Source organism: Acanthopagrus latus, chromosome 4 (assembly GCF_904848185.1).
Source record: "Acanthopagrus latus isolate v.2019 chromosome 4, fAcaLat1.1, whole genome shotgun sequence".
In the NCBI taxonomy this organism is placed as follows: Eukaryota; Metazoa; Chordata; class Actinopteri; order Spariformes; family Sparidae; genus Acanthopagrus; species Acanthopagrus latus.
Window position 1 is genome coordinate 20,939,813 of NC_051042.1, and position 19,725 is coordinate 20,959,537.

The window sequence follows — 19,725 nt, forward strand, 5'->3', positions numbered from 1 at the left end:
GTTGTCAATTTAAATTCACCAGGTTCACAAATGAAATTCACAGTCTGCCAGGCATTTCCTCCACTGTCTGAACTTTGAAGTAAATGTAAAGAGCTAATTTCATTATTCTCAGACAATTAAAAAAAACAAACTGATATTTTTCTTGATTTTTCTTCATAATTGTCTGACTTCATTAAAACCCCCAGTATTCTTGGAGAGGCTTAATACGTTGAATGCAAATATCCACCCGTGTTTTCCTCAAGGAGCATCGTGTGTTCAATATCATGTGGAACGCCTCCAAAAGCAAGATCTAGCCGGACACAATTTCCGTTGCACTGCACGTCTATTTGTTTCCTATCGGAAGCATGAAGTAGCTACCAACCGACAGCGGGCTTAAACATTTTTTAAAAATATTTTTACAACTCTGACTTCGAGTGGATTTTTCGTCCGCCAAGATGTCTCGGGGCTCTATTGAGATCCCGTTACGGGACACAGATGAGGTAAAACTCGTCTAATGAGTGAACTTGATTTGTTGTGAATGTTTGGCAGAGTGAACCTCGCTGCGCTGCTGCTAGCCGTGTATGCTAACTCCAGCTAGCATTAGCCAATGTTCAACACAGCGATGTATTTAATGTAAAGTGCGAGTGTGAGGATATCTGCAACTCGACACGAAACGTAAACGCTACCGAGAACGATTGGAGCAAACCATATAAAAGTGCTAACGTTAGTTAAATTAACATTCTGACTGTGAATGAAATATGAGCTCAGACACTGATTCAAGTTAAAAGGTTAGATATTGTTTTGTTTTCCATCGTTGACGGTCGAAGAAGCTGTCCACGCTGAATGCAATTGTTACACAGATCCTGTTTTACTCAGAGTACTTTAAATGCACATCCTATTATATAATATGTTTAAGCTACAACAGCATCGGTGTCAGAGACACTGAGGAAAGCATCAAAAGTAGCCGGATCTAAAGAAAGCAGTGGTGCGTCTCTTACAGTATATGTTATTTTATATCGTCATCGATATGCCATCGGCGTTACACCTTCCACCATAGGTGAATTAACACCTCCTCAAAATAACTGATGATTGAGTGAATAGTGTGATACTAAGTTAATAGATCAAATACAGAGACAGGGTAGTCAGTTGTACTCATTAAATTGAATATTTTACAAAAGCCAGTACTCAGTTGAGTTGATGCAAAAGTCGCTAAAACATAAGTAATATCAGCATCATCACCCACAATGGCCTAATATACCTCGAGATATTGCAGACTAAGGGATAACTTAACATGGTATGAATGATATTGTAAAAGCTCTGGCGGCTGACACCCTGGTGAATGACTAACTCCTCTGATGTGGTTTGAACTTGGACTAGTTGACAAGTCTAAAAGTAAGAAAACAGTCAAAAATGTATTGAAGAAAAAATTACTGTGCAGATCACATCTTAAGCACAACAGTTAACAAGCATCCCTTGGTGGCAAATGCTTGTTTTTTTTATACAGCAACATGGCACTAGGAGGACGTGACGATTTACTGTAGTACAAATTATATCATTTAGATCTGTACATCAATGAAACAGTAGTGATACAGGTATCTCTGGTGCTGACCAGTGATGTCAGTAACGTTTGATCGACGCTTCAACCAGTCGCTCACATTCCTAATTCATAACAATCTGAAATGATAAATTGAGTTTCTTTCAGATGTCGATGCTTAACAACTTGAACAAACTGTATCTTTTAGGTTATTGAGCTCGACTTTGACCAGCTGCCAGAAGGTGACGAGGTCATCAGTATCCTGAAACAGGAGCATACACAGCTGCACATATGGATCGCATTGGCGGTGAGTCAGTGGACCTGCAGTAACACACACACACAGTTGAAATGTTTTCGTCAGTTTGCCAGTTGTCACAGTTTGAAATGTGTGTCTTTCAGTTGGAGTACTACAAACAGGGCAAAACGGAGGATTTTGTCAAGCTTTTGGAGGCAGCTCGTATTGATGGAAACCTCGACTACAGAGACCATGAGAAAGACCAGATGACCTGTCTGGACACATTAGCAGCTTACTATGTCCAGCAAGCACGAAAAGAGAAAAACAAAGATGCCAAGAAAGAGCTCATCACGCAGGCCACGCTGCTCTATACCATGGCAGACAAAATCATCATGTACGATCAGGTAAGAAAAAAAGTCTGTCATGGCCTGTGATGATGAGAGACAATTTCAGTGGCTCCACTGATGATGTTATAAATATCACTGTCATATACTTCTGAATTACTCAGAACCATTTGCTGGGAAGAGCCTGTTTCTGCCTGCTGGAAGGAGACAAGATGGACCAGGCCGACGCTCAGTTCCACTTTGTACTCAATCAGTCCACCAACAACATCCCTGCTTTGCTTGGCAAGATGAATTTAAAGATAACATATTATTCTTCACCTCTGTGGTTGATTGGCTAAAATAATGACACGTTTTCATTCAACAGGGAAGGCCTGCATCTCCTTCAATAAAAAGGATTACAGAGGAGCGCTGGCTTATTACAAAAAGGCTCTACGTACAAACCCCGGCTGCCCAGGTAAACATCATCAAAACAGAACTCTGTAGAAATACTATGATATTATTACTATTCACTACTATGTAAGTGAATACACTTTTGCTTACATGCTTACTAATACTGAAGTCTGGTCGGTACAATATATCAATATCTGAGAATAAAAAAACCTGGTTATGATAATCTTCCTATAATCTATGATATGTCAATAGTCCTTTTTAAAATAGAGATTAAAACAAATGTTCCTTAGTTCCTCAAAGCAGGAAATACCTGCTATGAAGAATCTCTTTTTTATGATTGGCATAAGTTATCACATTTATTGCTGATTGATTTTGCTATAACTTGAAAAGGTGGTGATTGTTTTTGCTGTTGGCAAATCTCGATAAAATTGCTGCAGGTAAAACATTAACGGACCGTCATCACTTTTTCATATTTAACAACATTGATTGTTAACACCCTCTTATCAGGGAAAATTAGATATTGACCCATGTATCAGCCTGACTTTGAATGAGTAATGCAATAGTGACAGGAGCTGAAGACAGAGACTTTTTCAAGATAATTCCTCATCTATCGTTTATCTTGTTCCTGTGTATCTGTCCAGCTGAGGTACGGCTGGGGATGGGCCACTGTTTTGTCAAGCTCAACAAGCTGGAGAAAGCTCGTCTGGCGTTTGGCCGAGCCCTTGAGCTGAATTCAAAGTGTGTGGGAGCTCTCGTCGGTTTGGCAGTTTTAGAACTCAACAACAAGGAAGCAGACTCCATCAAGAATGGCGTGCAGCTTCTGTCGCGGGCCTACACCATCGACCCCAGCAACCCCATGGTGCTCAACCACCTCGCCAACCACTTCTTCTTCAAAAAGGTCTGCAGTCACCGTAACACTTACACAAATCTAAACCGGAGTGTTGTTTAATCATAATTCACACGTGTGTTTTCTCCTTACTATCAGGATTACAGTAAAGTGCAGCATCTGGCCCTCCACGCTTTCCATAACACAGAGGTCGAGGCCATGCAGGCTGAAAGTTGCTACCAGTTGGCTCGCTCATTTCACGTGCAGGTAAGATCCTGACTGATTCTGAGGCAAGGCACTGTCTGTGTCATCGCTTTGCATATCTGATAAGTCTTTTCTCCTTCTTCTTCCAGGAGGACTACGACCAAGCTTTTCAGTATTACTACCAGGCCACTCAGTTTGCCTCGTCCACTTTTGTGTTGCCCTTCTTTGGCCTGGGGCAGATGTATGTGTATCGACGAGACAAGGAGAACGCGGCGCAGTGCTTCGAGAAGGTTTTAAAGGCCTACCCCAACAACTACGAGACTATGAAAATCCTCGGGTCTCTTTACGCAACATCTGACGATCAGGAGAAGAGAGACATTGCTAAAGTAGGCACCCTGCACAGATTATTTCCTCACAGGCTCGTTAAGATGTTTGCTCGTCTGATTACACTTGTGCTGCAAAAATGATCAAGTGTAAAAGATTGGATGGTCATATCTGAATACATTTCACTGTCTTTGTTCCCTAGGGTCATTTGAAGAAGGTGACAGAGCAGTACCCAGATGATGTGGAGGCGTGGATTGAGCTGGCTCAGATCCTGGAGCAGACCGACATACAAGGAGCACTGTCGGCGTACGGCACAGCCACCCGCATCCTGCAGGAGAAAGTGCAGGCTGATGTTCCCCCTGAGATCCTCAACAACCTGGGCGCTCTTCACTTCAGACTGGGAAACCTTGGAGAGGCAAAGGTAGCTATCAGTATACATTACAGCTTATTTCATTTTTTTCTGTGATCATGAAGTTTGCAGGAGCAGTTAATATTGTTGTCTTCTCTTCCACAGAAATACTTTCTTGCATCTCTCGAGAGGGCCAAAGCTGAAGGAGAGCACGACGAGCATTACTACAATGCCATTTCTGTCACCACGTCTTACAATCTGGCCCGCCTGTACGAGGCAATGTGTGAATTCCACGAAGCCGAGAAACTCTACAAAAACATCCTCAGGGAGCATCCCAACTATGTGGACTGTAAGCATGTGACATCATTCAAGCGAGAGCAAGAAGAAAAACATTGGTATTCTGTAACAAATTACTTTAATTTCTGGCCTCCAGGTTATTTGCGTCTTGGAGCGATGGCTCGCGACAAAGGAAACTTCTATGAAGCCTCTGATTGGTTCAAAGAGGCCCTGCAGATTAATCAGGTACATTGTCGCCTGTTGTAGTATCAATATCTTAACAACAGAGATTAACAAAATCTAATGTGAAACTCTGGCCAACATTATCTGATCTGTTTGGTGCAGGATCACCCAGACGCCTGGTCTCTGATAGGAAACCTTCACTTAGCCAAACAGGAGTGGGGACCAGGCCAGAAGAAGTTTGAGCGTATTCTGAAGCAGCCGTCCACGCAGAACGACACCTACTCCATGTTGGCTCTGGGTAACGTGTGGCTGCAGACTCTGCACCAGCCCACCAGAGACCGGGAAAAGGTGCAGTCACGTGTTATTTAATTTTTGGTGTTATATCGAAGTTGTAAATGTTGAACGTTAAAGTACTTTTGTGAATGCTTTGCTAAATAATAACAGTGATTCACACCTACACTACATGTAGTTGTTTTTTTCGTTCTTCGGTAAGTGTCAGTTCTTGTGCTTTTGTGAAGACAACACACATGATCTGAGGTAAAATAAAGTTATAAATCAAAAAGATTTGTTGTGAAAATTGTATGTGCACCTTCAGAAAGAAAACCGATATACAAACTCCCTTAGTCTGATCATGTTCACTTGTGTCAAAAATAAGATTTAACGTAACATTTGACTCTGTTCCTGCAAAATGCAAAGTACAGTATTCATCTTTTTCTAACTTGCCAGGATTTCTTTGAACTGAAATGAAATTCTAAGAATATATTTCCAAGTTGAACATTTTTCTCAAAAACCTCTGTACCTTTTCATTACTCACTCCACAACGGCAGTTGTTAACAAACCTAATAGGCTTAAAATTAGTCTAATAATTTCATATGTTAGCTGTGACGCTCTCAATTTCAGGCAAGGTGGAGCATAACAGTGATAAAACCCCGTGGGAAACCCTGACGTGAGTGTGTGTGTGTGTGTGTGTGTGTGTGTGTGTCTGTGTGTGTGTGTGTCTGTGTGTGTGTGTGTGTGTGTGTGTGTGTGTGTGTGTGTGTGTGTGTGTGTGAGAAGAGAAATAGTAGATTCTCAAATGGAGTAAGGCTTTTTTTTCTGTTCACAGGAAAAGAGACACCAGGATCGAGCCCTGGCGATATACAAACAAGTCCTGCGAAATGACTCCAAGAACCTCTATGCTGCCAATGGCATCGGTGTGTTATTTTTTTAAGTCTTTGTATTCATGCTACTTTATAAGTATGAAATACTGAACTCAAACGTCTCGTGTCCAGGTGCCGTCCTGGCCCACAAAGGCTACTTCAGAGAGGCTCGAGATGTGTTTGCGCAGGTGAGGGAAGCCACAGCAGACATCAGTGACGTCTGGTTGAATCTGGCTCACATCTATGTGGAACAGAAGCAGTACATCAGCGCTGTGCAGATGGTAAGGGCCCCAGCTGGGATCACCTATCAAAAATGATTATTGTTCTTCGTGTTTGTTGAGTATTTAAACCTCTTCCACAGTATGAGAACTGCCTGAAGAAATTTTACAAATACCAGAACACTGAGGTGCTGCTGTACCTCGCGAGGGCACTCTTCAAATGTGGGAAACTCCAAGAGTGCAAGCAGATGCTGCTGAAGGTAATGTGGAGCAAAAAGGAAAGGCTTTTACTTTGCGCAGCTATCTGAAAGGAGTCTAACCTCGCCTTTCTACTGTATCCCCCAACAAGGCCCGCCATGTGGCGCCCAGCGACACGGTGCTGATGTTCAACGTGGCTCTGGTGCTGCAGAGGCTGGCCACTCTCGTGCTTAAAGACGAGAAGAGCAATTTGAAGGCTGTGCTCAGCGCCGTCAAAGAACTTGAACTGGCTCACAGGTAAGCTTGATTTATATCTCCTCCCCCTCCCCCCAGCCTGATCCTCTGGCTGCCAGGTGCCTAATCTTCAAATTTCATCTCCCTCCTCCTCCTCCTCCTCCTCTTCACACAGGTATTTCAGCTACCTCAGCAAGGCCGGAGACAAGATGCGGTTTGACCTCGCACTCGCTGCCTCTGAGGCCAGGTCAGTCTGAATTAATTTTCACCAGGTTTTTAATAGAAATGTATTCATTAGGTTTTGCCTTTAACAAGTCAGAAATACATTGGAACAATAAATAAAATGGTCAGTGATGTAAAACCACCACCCCCTTCACACATGTTGGACAAGATGGCATTGTACAGTAGACACTGACACAACAGTATCATTGGCATTTCCTAGAAACAAGTCCCATGTCACCCAAGTTTCCAAAGCTTCCCCAAGAATGTTATAAAGCAATTCCAAACTTGAATTAAATTGATTTCACATGATTGTATGTATTATCTTTCAAGGACAACGCTTGTAGGAAATTCTTTAATGTCATCAGATCGTTGTCCTCTTCATGCTACACAACTTTCTACCTCAAGTTTATGGTTGACAACATGACCGATCAGTAATAGGGTAACACACAACCAGAGATTAACGGGAGTGTGCGCTTGATCCAGCCCTGATCTGGGCCTTTTTGTGGGCAAACTCCCCCAAAAAAGTCTGTGACGGCAAGAGCAGATCAGGGCTAAAATCCGGTCATGTGAATTCAGTTTCAGCCATCAAACAACAGACAACAGGTTTTTTGACATCCTTCCAGCAAAGACAGATTTAACATCTTGCTTGTAATAAACAAAAATCTGTCATTTTCTTCTCTTTGCTGTTAAACATGAAATCCTTTGGTTACAAATCAGGAATACAAATAGAAAAAGCAACCAGGGACTGGATTTAAGATTGTTTAATTTGTTTTCAGCTGTTAAAATAACAAGACCAATTCTTCCATCAATATTGGCCCCTGTTTGTTTTTTATGTTTATCCACAAAAGTTTAATTTTGCAGACATTAAGAGTTTTTCTTTATTTTGTCACAACTTAAACTGCAACATCTTCATGTCACAATCAGCCCAGGCTCTAAACGTAGTTGTTTTTTAAAGCTAATATCAACACAACTAATAGTTTCTCTGTTTCTCGTGCTGGAGTTGTGTTCATTTAGTACATGTTGTAATATATTTGAGGTTTGGGTGTGTTGTGGGGTTGCAGGCAGTGCTCTGACCTGTTGAGTCAGGCTCAGTACCATGTGGCGAGAGCCAGGAAGCAGGATGAGGAGGAGAAGGAGCTTCGGGCCAAACAAGAACAGGAGAGAGACCAGCTGCGTCAGCAGCTGATGAAAGAACAGGTACTTCTCCTTTCCAGAGGTTTTTAGAACCATAAAACATTTTGGTAGTTTCTCACTAATAACTAGGTTTTTATTGGCTACAGTCAAGTGCTTCTCATTAATTGGTTGGCTTGTCACCCTCAAATGTAGGAAGAAAAGCGGAACAAAGAGGTGGAGGAACAGAAGAAGCTCCTGGAGCAGAGAGCGTTGTACGTGGAGAAGACCAAGAACCTGCTCACCTTTGCCGAGGGATCAAAGGAAATGGCCAAAGAAAAGAAGAAGGGAGGCGGTGGAGGAGGACGTGTGAGTGTTGGCACCGTTAGAAATCTCAAGAGCGGATTCAGACACTGAGCAGAAACTGTAGGGAATTCAGTGTGAATAATGTACTCGTTTCTTTTCTTCATCTTTTTAAAGCGTAAGAAAGGAGCTGACATGGATGAGTTTGTTAATGACGACTCTGACGAGGACCTGCCAATGAAGAAGAAGAAGAAGAGAAGGGGGGGCAGCGGCAGCGAGCAGGAAGAGGGTGAGGACGGAGAGAAGAAGTCTCGCAAGAAGAGGAGGAGGTGAGCCTGCTGCACTGCACTGTAGTTCATTTTGACTGTTACACAAGGCACACAAGACACTCACAGCACGTCCTGCTTTTCAGACCTGCTAAAGGAGGAGATGACAGCGATGATGAGGAAGGAGCATCACGGCCCAAGAAGCAGCGTAAACCCAAAGAACGCAAGAAGTTTGAAAAGGTCCTTTGAGTCTTCTGTTCTCGAGTCGCGATTAATGTTCTTGAAATCCTGTTGAAAATTTTTTTGCCTAATTTCTGTTTAATGTGTTCAAATTTTTAGCCTCAGCCGGAGCGTCTGCCACCTTCTCTCAAAGGAAAGATCAAGTCCAAGGCCATCATCTCTTCCTCTGACTCCTCCTCAGATGAGGATGGACTGAAAATCGCTGAAGACAGGTAAAAGGAAAAAACTATAAATTAAGCAGGTGTTCAAAAAAAAGTGAATTAGTAAACAGTAAACTAATGAGTGCACTTTTCTAACTCAGACAACAAAGAGACAGCGGGTCAGGATCCGAGGAGGAGGGCGGCCACAGGAAGCGCATTGCGTCCGACAGCGAGTCAGATGGAGGAAGGAACCGCTCTGGCAGCGAGGCGGGCAGCCCTCGTCGCTCTGCAGGCTCTGAGGATGACGACTCTGGCAGCGACCGTCCAGTTAAGAAGAGGAGGGTGCAGCGGCAGTCCGACTCTGAGCAGTCAGACAACGAGAGCAAGAGGAGTCGGTCAGGATCAGAAGATGAGTCCCGGCCCGGTTCGCCCGCTGCAGCGTCAGACCGAGGATCGGACAGAGGGTCTGAACAGGGCTCTGACAACGAGGGCTCGCCACAGCGCTCTGACAACGCTTCTGAACCTGAAGCCTCCAACAACGATGACGACAGCGATTAAATCTTCTAATGCTCCTCACAGACTCGTCCCCTTTGATGCTGAGAAAACTCTCCACATCGTTTTTATTTTCTAGTAAACGCAGGAGCTTCTGTCCACATCATATCTTTGAATTAGCCTAGAAGTTTTTTTGTGACAGAGCATTGTGGTGTATTCCTCACATCTTATGTGTCTTTTCAGAGATGCTGTGTTTTGTTAAAGACAAAGGTGTCAGTCTTTTTCTGAAGAGGAGAGAATGACCCAAAATGAGACCTTGCCTCAGTTTCAAATAAAAACAATGAATTGTGTAAGATGTGGACCCTCTGCTTCCGTATTACACTGTTAATGACTCAGTACAAAAAGCCCTTCAACTTTGACTTTTGCTTACAACAAAATGATTGTCCATTCTTATACCTTTTGTGAAAGTAAAGAGTTTCTTTTAAGATGTGAATGTGTTGGTGCACTACATATACTTCAGCAACACTCTTAATGTCCTTGCCCAGGACAGTTTGATGTTGAAACTGCAGATATCTGATCCTCCATTTGAAACTATCAATTCAAGTTTGTAACCAGCTAAAAAGTGGCATTTAAAACATTGTTTACATCCCTTAAATGTGGATTTCATCAAAAATAGGATCAGTGACATTGATACAGTTCCAAGAAGTAGTTATCCTAACCAAAGTCTTTAGAATTAGATTGTATGTCATTACATATTTACAGGATGTTATGCAGTAAAAGAATTTCTGTCCAAAGTGCCATCAAGTTTAAATGAGCTCCATGTCTGCACTTATCTGGAGCCAAGCAGCTGTAACAAATAAGAACCTTTATGTACAATGTGCTCTAGTTCTTGATGAAACATTGGAGATATATACAGCGAAACCCACCATGCTGAATCAGTCTTGGATTTCAGGAACACAGGTCGTAAATTTACTTTACAAATTGTGCTTGATTTAACCATGGTTTTCAAGGTTGGCAAGAAAAAAAACAAAAAACTCCTCAGGACAAAATGAATTGTTAAACTTTATTCAAGGTTGATCTGTAGTTGTACACTCAACTTCTTGTGCTGACACTCTGAAAGAAGGTTTAAGTGTACACACAGTGCATTCTTTATAATTTCATGAAGATAAAAAGACCATTTAAAAACTTGACAAATATGGCAAACCGACGTAAAATTTTCCACACATGGTGGTGAACGACTGTAGCACAGGAAACTAAGCTTTGGCTGTCTCAAAGTTAAAATCGAGACATTCAAGTATAGTCCGAGATACATTAGAGGTATATCCATATGAATTGATAAATTAAAAAAAAAAAAAAAGGCCACGCAGATTCATTCCTAACAGCACAAGCGTTTTGTACACTTAAAAAAAAAAAAAAAAAAGCTCTTGATTTGTTAAAAAATGGGTTACTGGAATCACACTGCACAAACAAAAACCACTGCTGTTAGATATCAAATCCAGATTGTTATGAATTCTCAGACAAAATGGTCAGCTGTCAAGCACAAGGAAACCATTATTAAATCAAAGCAGCTGAAAACTGCAACTTAGGATTGTTTCTAGAAATCAAAGAGTGTATTTTACTATTGCAACGACTCATGATGTTGAGCAAAGTGCATCTAAAAACTGATTAACAAAAGCAGATAAAAATGAGAAAAGACTCTGCTTTGATGGAGGCTTTTCTCTTTTGTAAACAGTTTAAGTTAATAGTTATGGCAGCACTTGGTGACTGACCACATGTAAAAGGTGATAAATGGGTCAGGTTCTGGTGCTGGTGGTTTCCTGCACATTACCTACTGTTAAAAAGAAAAAAAACATTACCCACGATGATTGAAATGTATTAAAACATCTGCTATAGGACATCAAAGGAGATTGAAAATCAGAGAGAAAAGCATAAATACAATAAGATGGTAGTGAGGCTGGCTTGATCTGGTTAAACATAGCAGAATGAATTGTAACAGTGGTTGGAGGGGATAAACAAGACTAGAGGGGAGGAGTTGAGGGAAGGGCATGAAGACAAAAAAAGAAGAAAATTGTATGAAGTAAAAAATAAATCTTTCATTGCATCCTGATAACACATGGCTTTGGCCTGTTCCTCAGTAATCTTCATCTTCAGACTCCTCTTCCTCTGCAGTCTCCAGCCAGGTCAGCCACTGGTTCACCTGCGCCATCAAACAACATCTCAATAAGACAAAGTTTTCTTTTCCTAAAGAATCACTTTTTGAGTATACATGAAGGGAGCATCACATGTGAGCCGCTTTAGAGAGCCAGCGTAAACTGTCAAGAGTTATATACGTCTTCAGAAACATCTGTAAGTTGACATGGCCGTATCCTGGTTTTCGGACGATCTTTCATGCCTTTCTTTGCTAGAACAGATTAAGAGTGTGACTACAAGGAATCATTGCAGCCCCCCCCCCTTTTTTAATATCCCTGTACACCTGATCAGCACAGTACCCTGGGCTGCACTCTGTGGGTACAGAAATTGGTGGTGACTGAGATTTCAGAGGACGGTCAGAAACTTTGAGAAAAGGCATTTACATGCTACAGAATTTGGTTTTATGAGTATTCCAGCTAGCACATCAACTTGTCTCAAACAAAGGATATATATTTAATATGCACTTCTCTTGGAATATTCCAAGTTGATCATAACCAGGCTACTATTGATCACAAACATGTTGCTGCTGTTCTGTCAGGTAGCAGAAAAACTTTACCAAACCAAAGATAATCTCAAGCAGTGGATATAGTATTACCTGAAATAATGCTTTCCCCTTCCCTGGATACTCTTGGTTGACATCTTCTTTCCAAGAAAGGAAGCCTTCTTCTTCGATTATTTCCATGTCATAAAAGTTCACAAAGTAGCGAAGCAACATGCCTGAAAACAGAAGAGCAAATATCAAGCTTCTGCACAAACACCTTCCCTCACTCAGACCATCAGTTACACTTGACAGGTGTGTGTATGTACCTTTGGGGAAACCCTTCGCGTTGCAGTGGACCTGCAGGGCGTACATGGCACTGACTTGCAGGTCGATGTGATCGTGCAGAAACTTCTGCATCACCGGCTTGAAAGACAGCAGGAGTTGCTTCTCCTCATCCAGCTGCTCTTTACTGGGGGATGAATGCTGCTCTTCATCATCGTCAGGGTTGATCTCATAAGCAATGTACTGCAGGAAACTGCCAGAGAACAAATTATCAAATGATGGTAAATGCCTGAAGACTAGACTTCAAAGATTTTTTTATTATTTATTTTATCAAAGATTAATTTCATTGGAGACGTGGTCCACTGCTGTACCTTGTCATGAGGATGTTGACAAAGCCCTTGTCAGTGTGGAGTTTAGGGGAGATGTTGTCTTTGATCCACTTGTAGATGGACTGTGGAGAGGGATCTACTTTGATCTGCTTCAGCAGCTCCTTCTCCAGTTTCATGAGTGGGAACAAAAAGCTGAGACCTTTCCCCTCAAGAATCTCCAGCATTCTGTCTTTGTTCTGGTCGCATTCTATGAGAGGATGGAACAAAGAAAAAAAATACCCATCAGTACCAACAAAAGACTCACATTTGGAAAAGAACATATGGTCAGAACAGGTTTACACATACCAGGTAGCATCTTCAGCATGTTGACCTTGCTCTGCTGGAACAGATCACCCAGCCACTCACGATCCTTCAGTTTGACCAGCTGCTGCAGACAGAGCAGGAACAGTGGAAAATGTGCACCATTCTCCAGCGGGTGGGCCAAATCGGTGATGCTGACCAGGTCTACAATGATGGCGCGAGCTGCAAACTGTGCCAGGTAGGACTTGACCAGCGGGATTTCTTCCTCAATCTTGGGACACTGGTCCAGAACACCCAAAAAAGCCTATCAAAAACAAACAGAATGGTTAGTGCAGAACTACCACTTCACATTCAGATGGTTAAGAGTTTTGTACATTCCAATTCATTTTAAATATCTGAAGGTTACAACACTGACCTGCATTAGGTTTTCTCCAGTGACAATGCCCTCTGTGCAGAGTGCATGGACCAGGGTGCTTGCATGTTCCTTGTCCTCATCTGAACGGTCAAGGGAATACACCACAATCTTGTTCAGCATCTCAGACAAGAAGTGCTTTGGAGCCCTCATCTCCCTCACAGCATTCACTGCCTCTTCGGTGTTCTTGCTGTTCAGGTAATCTACCACCAAAGTCTCCTGAAGAGGGAATGACATTCAGATTTAGTATGCTAGTTATACAGTATAATGTGGATAAAGGAAGCACACTGCGTGAAACGTACGGTCATTTTCTGCAACTCTTCCTTTGTAGGTGGGGCTTTCTTAGTCGACTTGGCAGGTTTTTCCTGAATAGGAGGAGGGTTGATTTTCAGGCCAAGCTGTGGAGACTAAACAAAGAAAGCCAAATGAATATCTGTTCACTGGGACTACCACATCAGAAAACAGATTTCTCTGTTAACGATAAAATGTTACCTGTCCTAGTGGTGAACCTTGGGCAGGAATCATAGTCATTGGTGGCTTCTGCACTTGTTTTTTATTCAAGATGAAGGACTGTGCTGGCCTCAGACTGACCTAAAAAAGGAGTGAAGACAGCCAACACGATCAATTTAAAATGGAGCTCAGCCTACTCCCAAAATAAAAACCTTAAGACGCAATAAAAACAAACACCATCTCAGCTTATGAATGTGAGTGGTCATACCTCATCAGCATTGAGCTTCCCCTTCTTGCTGAAACGTGGAGCCATATCCTTAGACTGCATCTGCAGCTGCGCGGTGTGATTCTGTTTATGGCTGAAAACTGGTGAATTCTGCCCCTTTTGAAAGAGATTTAAGATACATTGTGAGGAAAGATGACTCCCTAAATTTACTATAACAGAAGAAAATTACATTGTAGCTGCACTGTACATACCTGGCTTGGTTTTATGTATGGTTTGCTTCCTGCTTCAAACTGAGGCTGGTGTGAACTGTTGCCGTTTACAGCATGGCCATTGTAGTGCGGGGTTGTGCGATGACGTCCCATGGTTGGGGAATAGTGGTCCTGAATGACCCCTGGACCTGTACCTATGCTGATTCCTACCAAAACAAGACAAACATTACAACATTGATAAAGGACGTTTCCTTGATTGGTACACCAAGGTAATGGTGTAAAGCTCACATACCAGGCATCTGTCCAAACATATCAGCCAGTCCACCAAGAGGTTCCCTGTCAAACTTGATCTTTGTTGGCAGATAGGAGTTCTCCATGAAGAAGTCATTTCTCATTGCATCAGATGAAGGTGGAATAAAAACACCTAAATCCTGCAACACAGATTGTAACGAAAAGGTTAATATTTGATATAATAAATCATTTAAAAACAGACAATTAATCTCCAAAGTAGACTTGGTAGACTAACCTTGACTGCATCCTGACGAACCTGGTTGATCGTTTTCGGTCCGTTGTCAACGTGAGCTTTACGTGGCGACCAGTGGTTCGCACGCAGCTCCACTGTATTCTGCAGCAGGAAACGAATCCTTGCTGGCAGCTCCTTGTTGATCGTTAAGGACTGCATGCGGCCAAAGTACTGATCCATCAAAGACTGGAGTAAGAATATATTTGTTAGTAAATGGAACAAAGGGATTTTAGGCAATACAGTCACTTGGTTGTTCTCCCACATACTCACCCTGGCCTTTGCATGATCAAGTTTAGGTCCCACTGTTTTCATTATCTGACAGAGGCATTCCAAATCTTCACCCATATCCTTGAGTTGGACTCTCTTCTTCTTATCCAACAGCTTTAAAAGAAATGAGTTAAAAAAAACAATTAAAAATTAGACATCTCAGGACAACTTCCAGGATGTGGTCAGACTGGCAGGTTAATCTACATGTTAAGAAAACAAACTGGGTTCATGATAACACCTAACTATGTAAATGTTTGATCAACAAAACTTACTGTTTTGATGCACTTATGAAGGATAGATTCGTGGATGAGGTTGAGTTTGCCAAGTTCACCGATGAATTTGATGTTGCCAAGCATCTTGATCTTTGCAATAGCACGCTGCTCCTCCTCGTCAGAGGTGAGTGGGCCGTCATCTTTGTCGAAGACTACAGAAAAAACAAAAAGGAATTTTTAAAACAATTAATTTAACACAAGACCAAATCTTGTCATATGCATCAAATGTAGTTTACTTACGTTCAACATTTCTGGCACGGTTCTCAAACTCATCTTGAAGCTTAGAAATCAGAAGCCGTCTGAAGGTCTGTAAAACAAAAACAAAAAATTCAAAATCCAAAATGGACTATACCAGAAAGTAGGAATACGAGACCATATTCTTATTCAAATCTTACAGTATTCTGCTTTTGTGTTGTTGGATTTTCTGATGATGGCTCTTCAAAGTTTGGTGCATCCTCTGCCAAGCGTAGACATAGCTGAGCGTATAACTGGCTATACTTGGGCTCTTCAAGGGCTTTGTCAACAATCTTAGGAGAAAGAAATAGAAAATAAATTAAGTGCCGATTTCCATAAGTTACAATACATGTACATGAGACAGTTAAAGAGAATACTCACCAACAAGATGATTCCTTTCAAGACAAGTTTTGACTCTATGCCAACATTGAGGAGCTCCAGGCATAGTTTGTCAAACTTCTCAGGAGTCAGCTTATTAAGTATGCTAAAGAGGAGACAAAATGGCAATAACATTATGAATTCAACTAATCTCAAGCTGGCATATTCAGGTCCTATCTTACAATATCAATAACACTACACTAAACATCAGTGTAAGTCAAGTAAAAATGGCCTGAATTGAGAACTTACCCTCTCACTTTCCTGAAGATTGCATCCTTATGCCCTTTCTCGTTGTAGGAGTTTGCATCTCTTCTAATGCGTCGAGAAGGTACCCATCTCTGAACGCCAGGACCTGGGGTTTTCCCCAGGAACTCGCTATAAAAACAAAAATAGAGACAATGTTATAATATGGGAAAGCAAAACCTTATCACAGTTATCTAGCCCTGATATCTTCGGTGATCAAGATAAAAAAGGCCCTGCCTCCATCTACAGCAATGCCACTAAACCAACACTAAAACCTGTTCATAATTAAATCAGGCATTTAATCAATATGCCAAAGTGAGCATGAGGGAAAAGGCTGCAGTCACATTGCCAGGGTGTGACACAATCAGCTGCTCGACTATTACACATCTCTTCAGATTTAAAATGTTTGTCTTGACATGTTTGCATTTTTTGAGCATGAAGGCCTGCTGTGAGAAGTTAACTGACTTACAATGGGCTGTAAATTTCAGCCACAAACAAATACGTTGTTCCTGCCATAATTTACATGACTAAACATTACTTTTTCGGTATACCACTGATCATCTGAAAAAAATCACAAGGAAAACTCCCCTTGAGCTGGCATGCTACCAGCTTGTGTATCAAAATATTGACCTTGGCAACACCCCAACCCCTGCCAATGAGGTGGAAGGTTGTGAAATTTCAAAGTAAAAGCAATATCCATTTTTCAAATGACAAGCTATATCACAACAACAGGAAACCACCACCCTGTCATGGCATCAAGCCAGATATTAGAGACACCCTTCTCTCCCAGAGGTGTTGATGTAAAAAGAATTATAAGTGTGAGTGCAAATAAAGCCCAATTTCGATGTGTATTAATTGTTATGTACCTGGGACTAGTGTCTAGGTGCTACATGTGAAAGGAAAAGTAGAAAAATCACCTGTTGCAGACAGTCTTGGGATAGTGCTGAGGTGCACCCCCACCTCCTCCCCCTACGCTGTGATACAACAAAAGAAAAAAAAAAAAGGTTTTAACTTAAGATAAGGAAATGTGATCCTAAGGCTTTGTGTGAGGTACTGGCAAGGGTTTCAGTATAAAAGGTGACAGGGCAGTGAAATACCTGAAACGAGAAGGACCCCCTGGTGCAACGACACTCTCCACTTTGGCGGCTTGACAAATTATATCTGTAAAGAAAGATGTACTAGGAGAAGGACGGGAAAGAGCGACCTGAAAGTAGAGACACACAGGAAAACACATTAGTTAGCTGACAGCTAATGTTTTTTAATGGAAACTAACACACATTGACGTGCCATCAAGCACATTACAACCAGGCGACAATAGTATCTGACACACTGGGCTTTTATTTTTAGTAAGTGTTCTGAGATTTCAACCAAACTGTTGAGCACATGAGTGCCTACACGTGTCCGTACAAGTGGATGTGAAACTGAACAGTGCTAGCGTTAGCTAGCTTAGCATAGTGAAGCTAGCTCACTACGATGGCGATGTTGTGTCGACGTCTGTTTCACAATCGCTTTGTTTCTCATAACGTCAATCCAGCGATTCAACTCTCTTCTTGGACACCCAACAATAAATGATCGATAACACTGGTTTCCTTTGCACAACCTTAATTTGTTTAAAATCACGGAGGGCAGCGCTAACATTTAGCTACAGGAAACGCTGTACGATATGTCGACACAAGTCGACCTAGATAATTACACCAAGGCACATGTAGCCAACATGGGCCTTGAAGTAATTACCCAGATCTGATCTTTGAGTAATCCTCAGTCATTTGTATTCAGGAAGACTTCTCAATACAGTCGTACGTACTCGGCTCCTAATCATACCCCTCAATTAAACAATTTATGGAAAAAAAAATCGAATACCGTATATAGAAAACCTTTGTTCTACCAATGGGAAATCGTTTTTATATAATTCAACGTAATGTGTATTCATTTGGATATGAAATTACTTTAATACAAGCCAAAAAGAAAAATCCCATCAGCTGATTTTATGAGGTCTTTGTTCAGACACCGGATGTCCACTCACAGCGACATCTTGAGGGGTTTTGTTATGTAGGCCGCCGGTAAGCTAACAGCTAACAAGCCGTAAACAACCCTTGGACAACAAATTCAGGGTTTTTTTCTGACCAGAAAAAAAAAAAACAGTTTGGCCGCACCTCAATGACAACGAGGTCAAGCTGACTTGAAAGTCCACATATATATAAGAATAACATAACCATTATTAGACGAACTTCGTACCAGACCGGTTAGTTAACAGTTAACCTAGTTTAGCTTACGTTAGCAGGGCGAGGAAAACAGCGACAGGTCTTACCTTTACAAAAGGAACGTCAGCTTAGTTGTTGTCTCGACAACAAAGATATAAAAAAAATAAAGAAAGTGTAGAAAAGAGCTCAAAGGTCGTGTTAGACCCTAAAAGGTTTGTTTTTATCGTTAAAAACACGACGGTGGAGCGGTGCTAGGTACCGGCCGGCTTCTCTGAAGAAAGACTGCTGACTGTTCACCGACGTCATGCGGAAGCCGCTTTTTGTGTGGGGGCTGGCGGGGACGTCATCATCCCACCCAGTCGACGTCACTTACAAAAAAACACCTCATGGACATTTCGCAATCTGCTCTCATCAGAATAACGTGCCAGGCATCCTGTCCAGAGGGCTTATTCTCCCCCATTTGTATGTGGCCATGAGATGGGACAAATTGAGGATTACCGACCACCTAAAATCAATCCGTGTATTCAGAGTATAATTGATTTTTTTTTTTTTGACAGTTGATTAGCTTTTTTGGGGGGGCCTGTGTACACATTTGGATACAGAGGAATGTATGGAATCTTGTTCATGCAAGGTAAATAAATGTGTTAATGTTGATAGACATTTTTGACCTGATGATGTGATAATTCAAAAATTTGACTTCATAACTCACAACACTGATTTTTGGGTTCACAATTTTTACTTTTCGTTTCATAATTTGAATCCAGAATTATGAGAAATTTAGTCAAAAATGTGCATCTCATAACTCTCTGACTTACTATTTTAATGAATTTGACTTGGTATCTCATAGAGCTGGGTAATACGTTGATATATTAGCATTGTGATGTAGATTCTGGATATTGTTATATTGTGATATGGCATGAGTGTTGTCTTTTCCTGGTTTTAAAGGTGGCATTATAGTAAAGTGATGTGACTTTCTGATCTTACCAAAGTGTTCTACTTAGTCATTATATCCACATTGCTGATCTGAAACATCTCATTGTGTTAATATAAAAGTAATTACCAACCCTATAAAATATTGCTGTATTTGGTCAAACATATTGGGATATTTGATGTTGTTGCTAACTTCTAGTGGTTATGAAGGGCGTTTGAGGAGATTTCATATGAATATGAAGATATTTATTTTGTATCGTGATATCGTCTTAAGATAGCGCAATATTTTATCGCTTTTATGTTTCAGACTTTTATTTAGTATCTGTGTAATCCCATGATTTTGTCTTTCATCTCATAATATTTACCTGCCGTGAGGATTTGTGTTTTTGCCTAATTTTCTCCTGGTGGAAGTGATCTTCCATACAAAAGACACCTCCATCTCGGCAGAACAAGACTAACTGGATTGTAAATTCACCAGGGTTGCCCTATCGATCCTCCCAGGGAGACTCAATTTTCATGCCCTTGTCTAAAGTGAAGTCCGAGCACAGGGTTAGCTACAGGCCATCAACCCTGGAGCCAGTAGGGATTAAGT

At 41.5% G+C, this 19,725-nt stretch overlaps 3 protein-coding genes across 4 annotated transcripts in view; 1 reads left to right on the plus strand and 2 right to left on the minus strand.

Annotated features, from left to right (window-relative positions):
• Positions 1 to 350, minus strand: part of mrvi1 (murine retrovirus integration site 1 homolog) — a 38,044-nt gene extending 37,694 nt beyond the window's left edge. For both annotated transcript variants that reach the window (XM_037094737.1, XM_037094736.1), the window contains exon 1: positions 227 to 350. The gene's annotated coding sequence lies outside the window, so the exon portion shown is untranslated. The remainder of the gene's footprint in view (positions 1 to 226) is intronic.
• On the plus strand, positions 298 to 9,693 carry ctr9 (CTR9 homolog, Paf1/RNA polymerase II complex component). Its single transcript, XM_037094739.1, has 23 exons — positions 298 to 479; positions 1,722 to 1,820; positions 1,913 to 2,152; positions 2,257 to 2,374; positions 2,457 to 2,546; positions 3,124 to 3,380; positions 3,468 to 3,575; positions 3,662 to 3,898; positions 4,039 to 4,257; positions 4,351 to 4,534; positions 4,619 to 4,707; positions 4,807 to 4,992; positions 5,750 to 5,837; positions 5,916 to 6,064; positions 6,145 to 6,261; positions 6,351 to 6,496; positions 6,609 to 6,680; positions 7,717 to 7,852; positions 7,982 to 8,134; positions 8,246 to 8,397; positions 8,481 to 8,574; positions 8,674 to 8,786; positions 8,876 to 9,693. The coding sequence occupies exons 1-23, from the start codon at positions 435 to 437 to the stop codon at positions 9,270 to 9,272; spliced, it is 3,489 nt and encodes a 1,162-aa protein (XP_036950634.1). The 5' UTR covers positions 298 to 434; the 3' UTR covers positions 9,273 to 9,693.
• A 557-nt stretch (positions 9,694 to 10,250) lies between these two features.
• On the minus strand, positions 10,251 to 17,202 carry eif4g2a (eukaryotic translation initiation factor 4, gamma 2a). Its single transcript, XM_037094745.1, has 19 exons — positions 17,100 to 17,202; positions 16,009 to 16,134; positions 15,763 to 15,865; positions 15,543 to 15,674; positions 15,388 to 15,454; positions 15,148 to 15,299; positions 14,879 to 14,989; positions 14,612 to 14,794; positions 14,378 to 14,516; positions 14,128 to 14,291; positions 13,919 to 14,032; positions 13,693 to 13,791; positions 13,503 to 13,607; positions 13,204 to 13,419; positions 12,834 to 13,092; positions 12,531 to 12,735; positions 12,204 to 12,412; positions 11,992 to 12,113; positions 10,251 to 11,403 (listed from the first exon to the last, which is right to left on the minus strand). The coding sequence occupies exons 6-19, from the start codon at positions 15,229 to 15,231 to the stop codon at positions 11,338 to 11,340; spliced, it is 2,076 nt and encodes a 691-aa protein (XP_036950640.1). The 5' UTR covers positions 15,232 to 15,299; positions 15,388 to 15,454; positions 15,543 to 15,674; positions 15,763 to 15,865; positions 16,009 to 16,134; positions 17,100 to 17,202; the 3' UTR covers positions 10,251 to 11,337.
• Between the last annotated feature and the right edge of the window lie 2,523 nt (positions 17,203 to 19,725).

Bases quoted from the DNA above. Each gene is read 5' to 3' on its own strand.
- eif4g2a (XM_037094745.1), bottom strand. From the start codon at position 15,231: ATGCTTGGCAACATCAAATTCATCGGTGAACTTGGCAAACTCAACCTC. The intron at 14,990-15,147 runs GTAAGTTTTGTT...TTTCTTTTAAAG, and splicing joins TTCATAAGTGCATCAAAACA to CTGTTGGATAAGAAGAAGAG. The intron at 13,792-13,918 runs GTATGACCACTC...CTCCTTTTTTAG, and splicing joins GGAAGCTCAATGCTGATGAG to GTCAGTCTGAGGCCAGCACA.
- ctr9 (XM_037094739.1), top strand. From the start codon at position 435: ATGTCTCGGGGCTCTATTGAGATCCCGTTACGGGACACAGATGAG. The intron at 3,381-3,467 runs GTCTGCAGTCAC...CCTTACTATCAG, and splicing joins ACCACTTCTTCTTCAAAAAG to GATTACAGTAAAGTGCAGCA. The intron at 4,993-5,749 runs GTGCAGTCACGT...TTCTGTTCACAG, and splicing joins CCACCAGAGACCGGGAAAAG to GAAAAGAGACACCAGGATCG.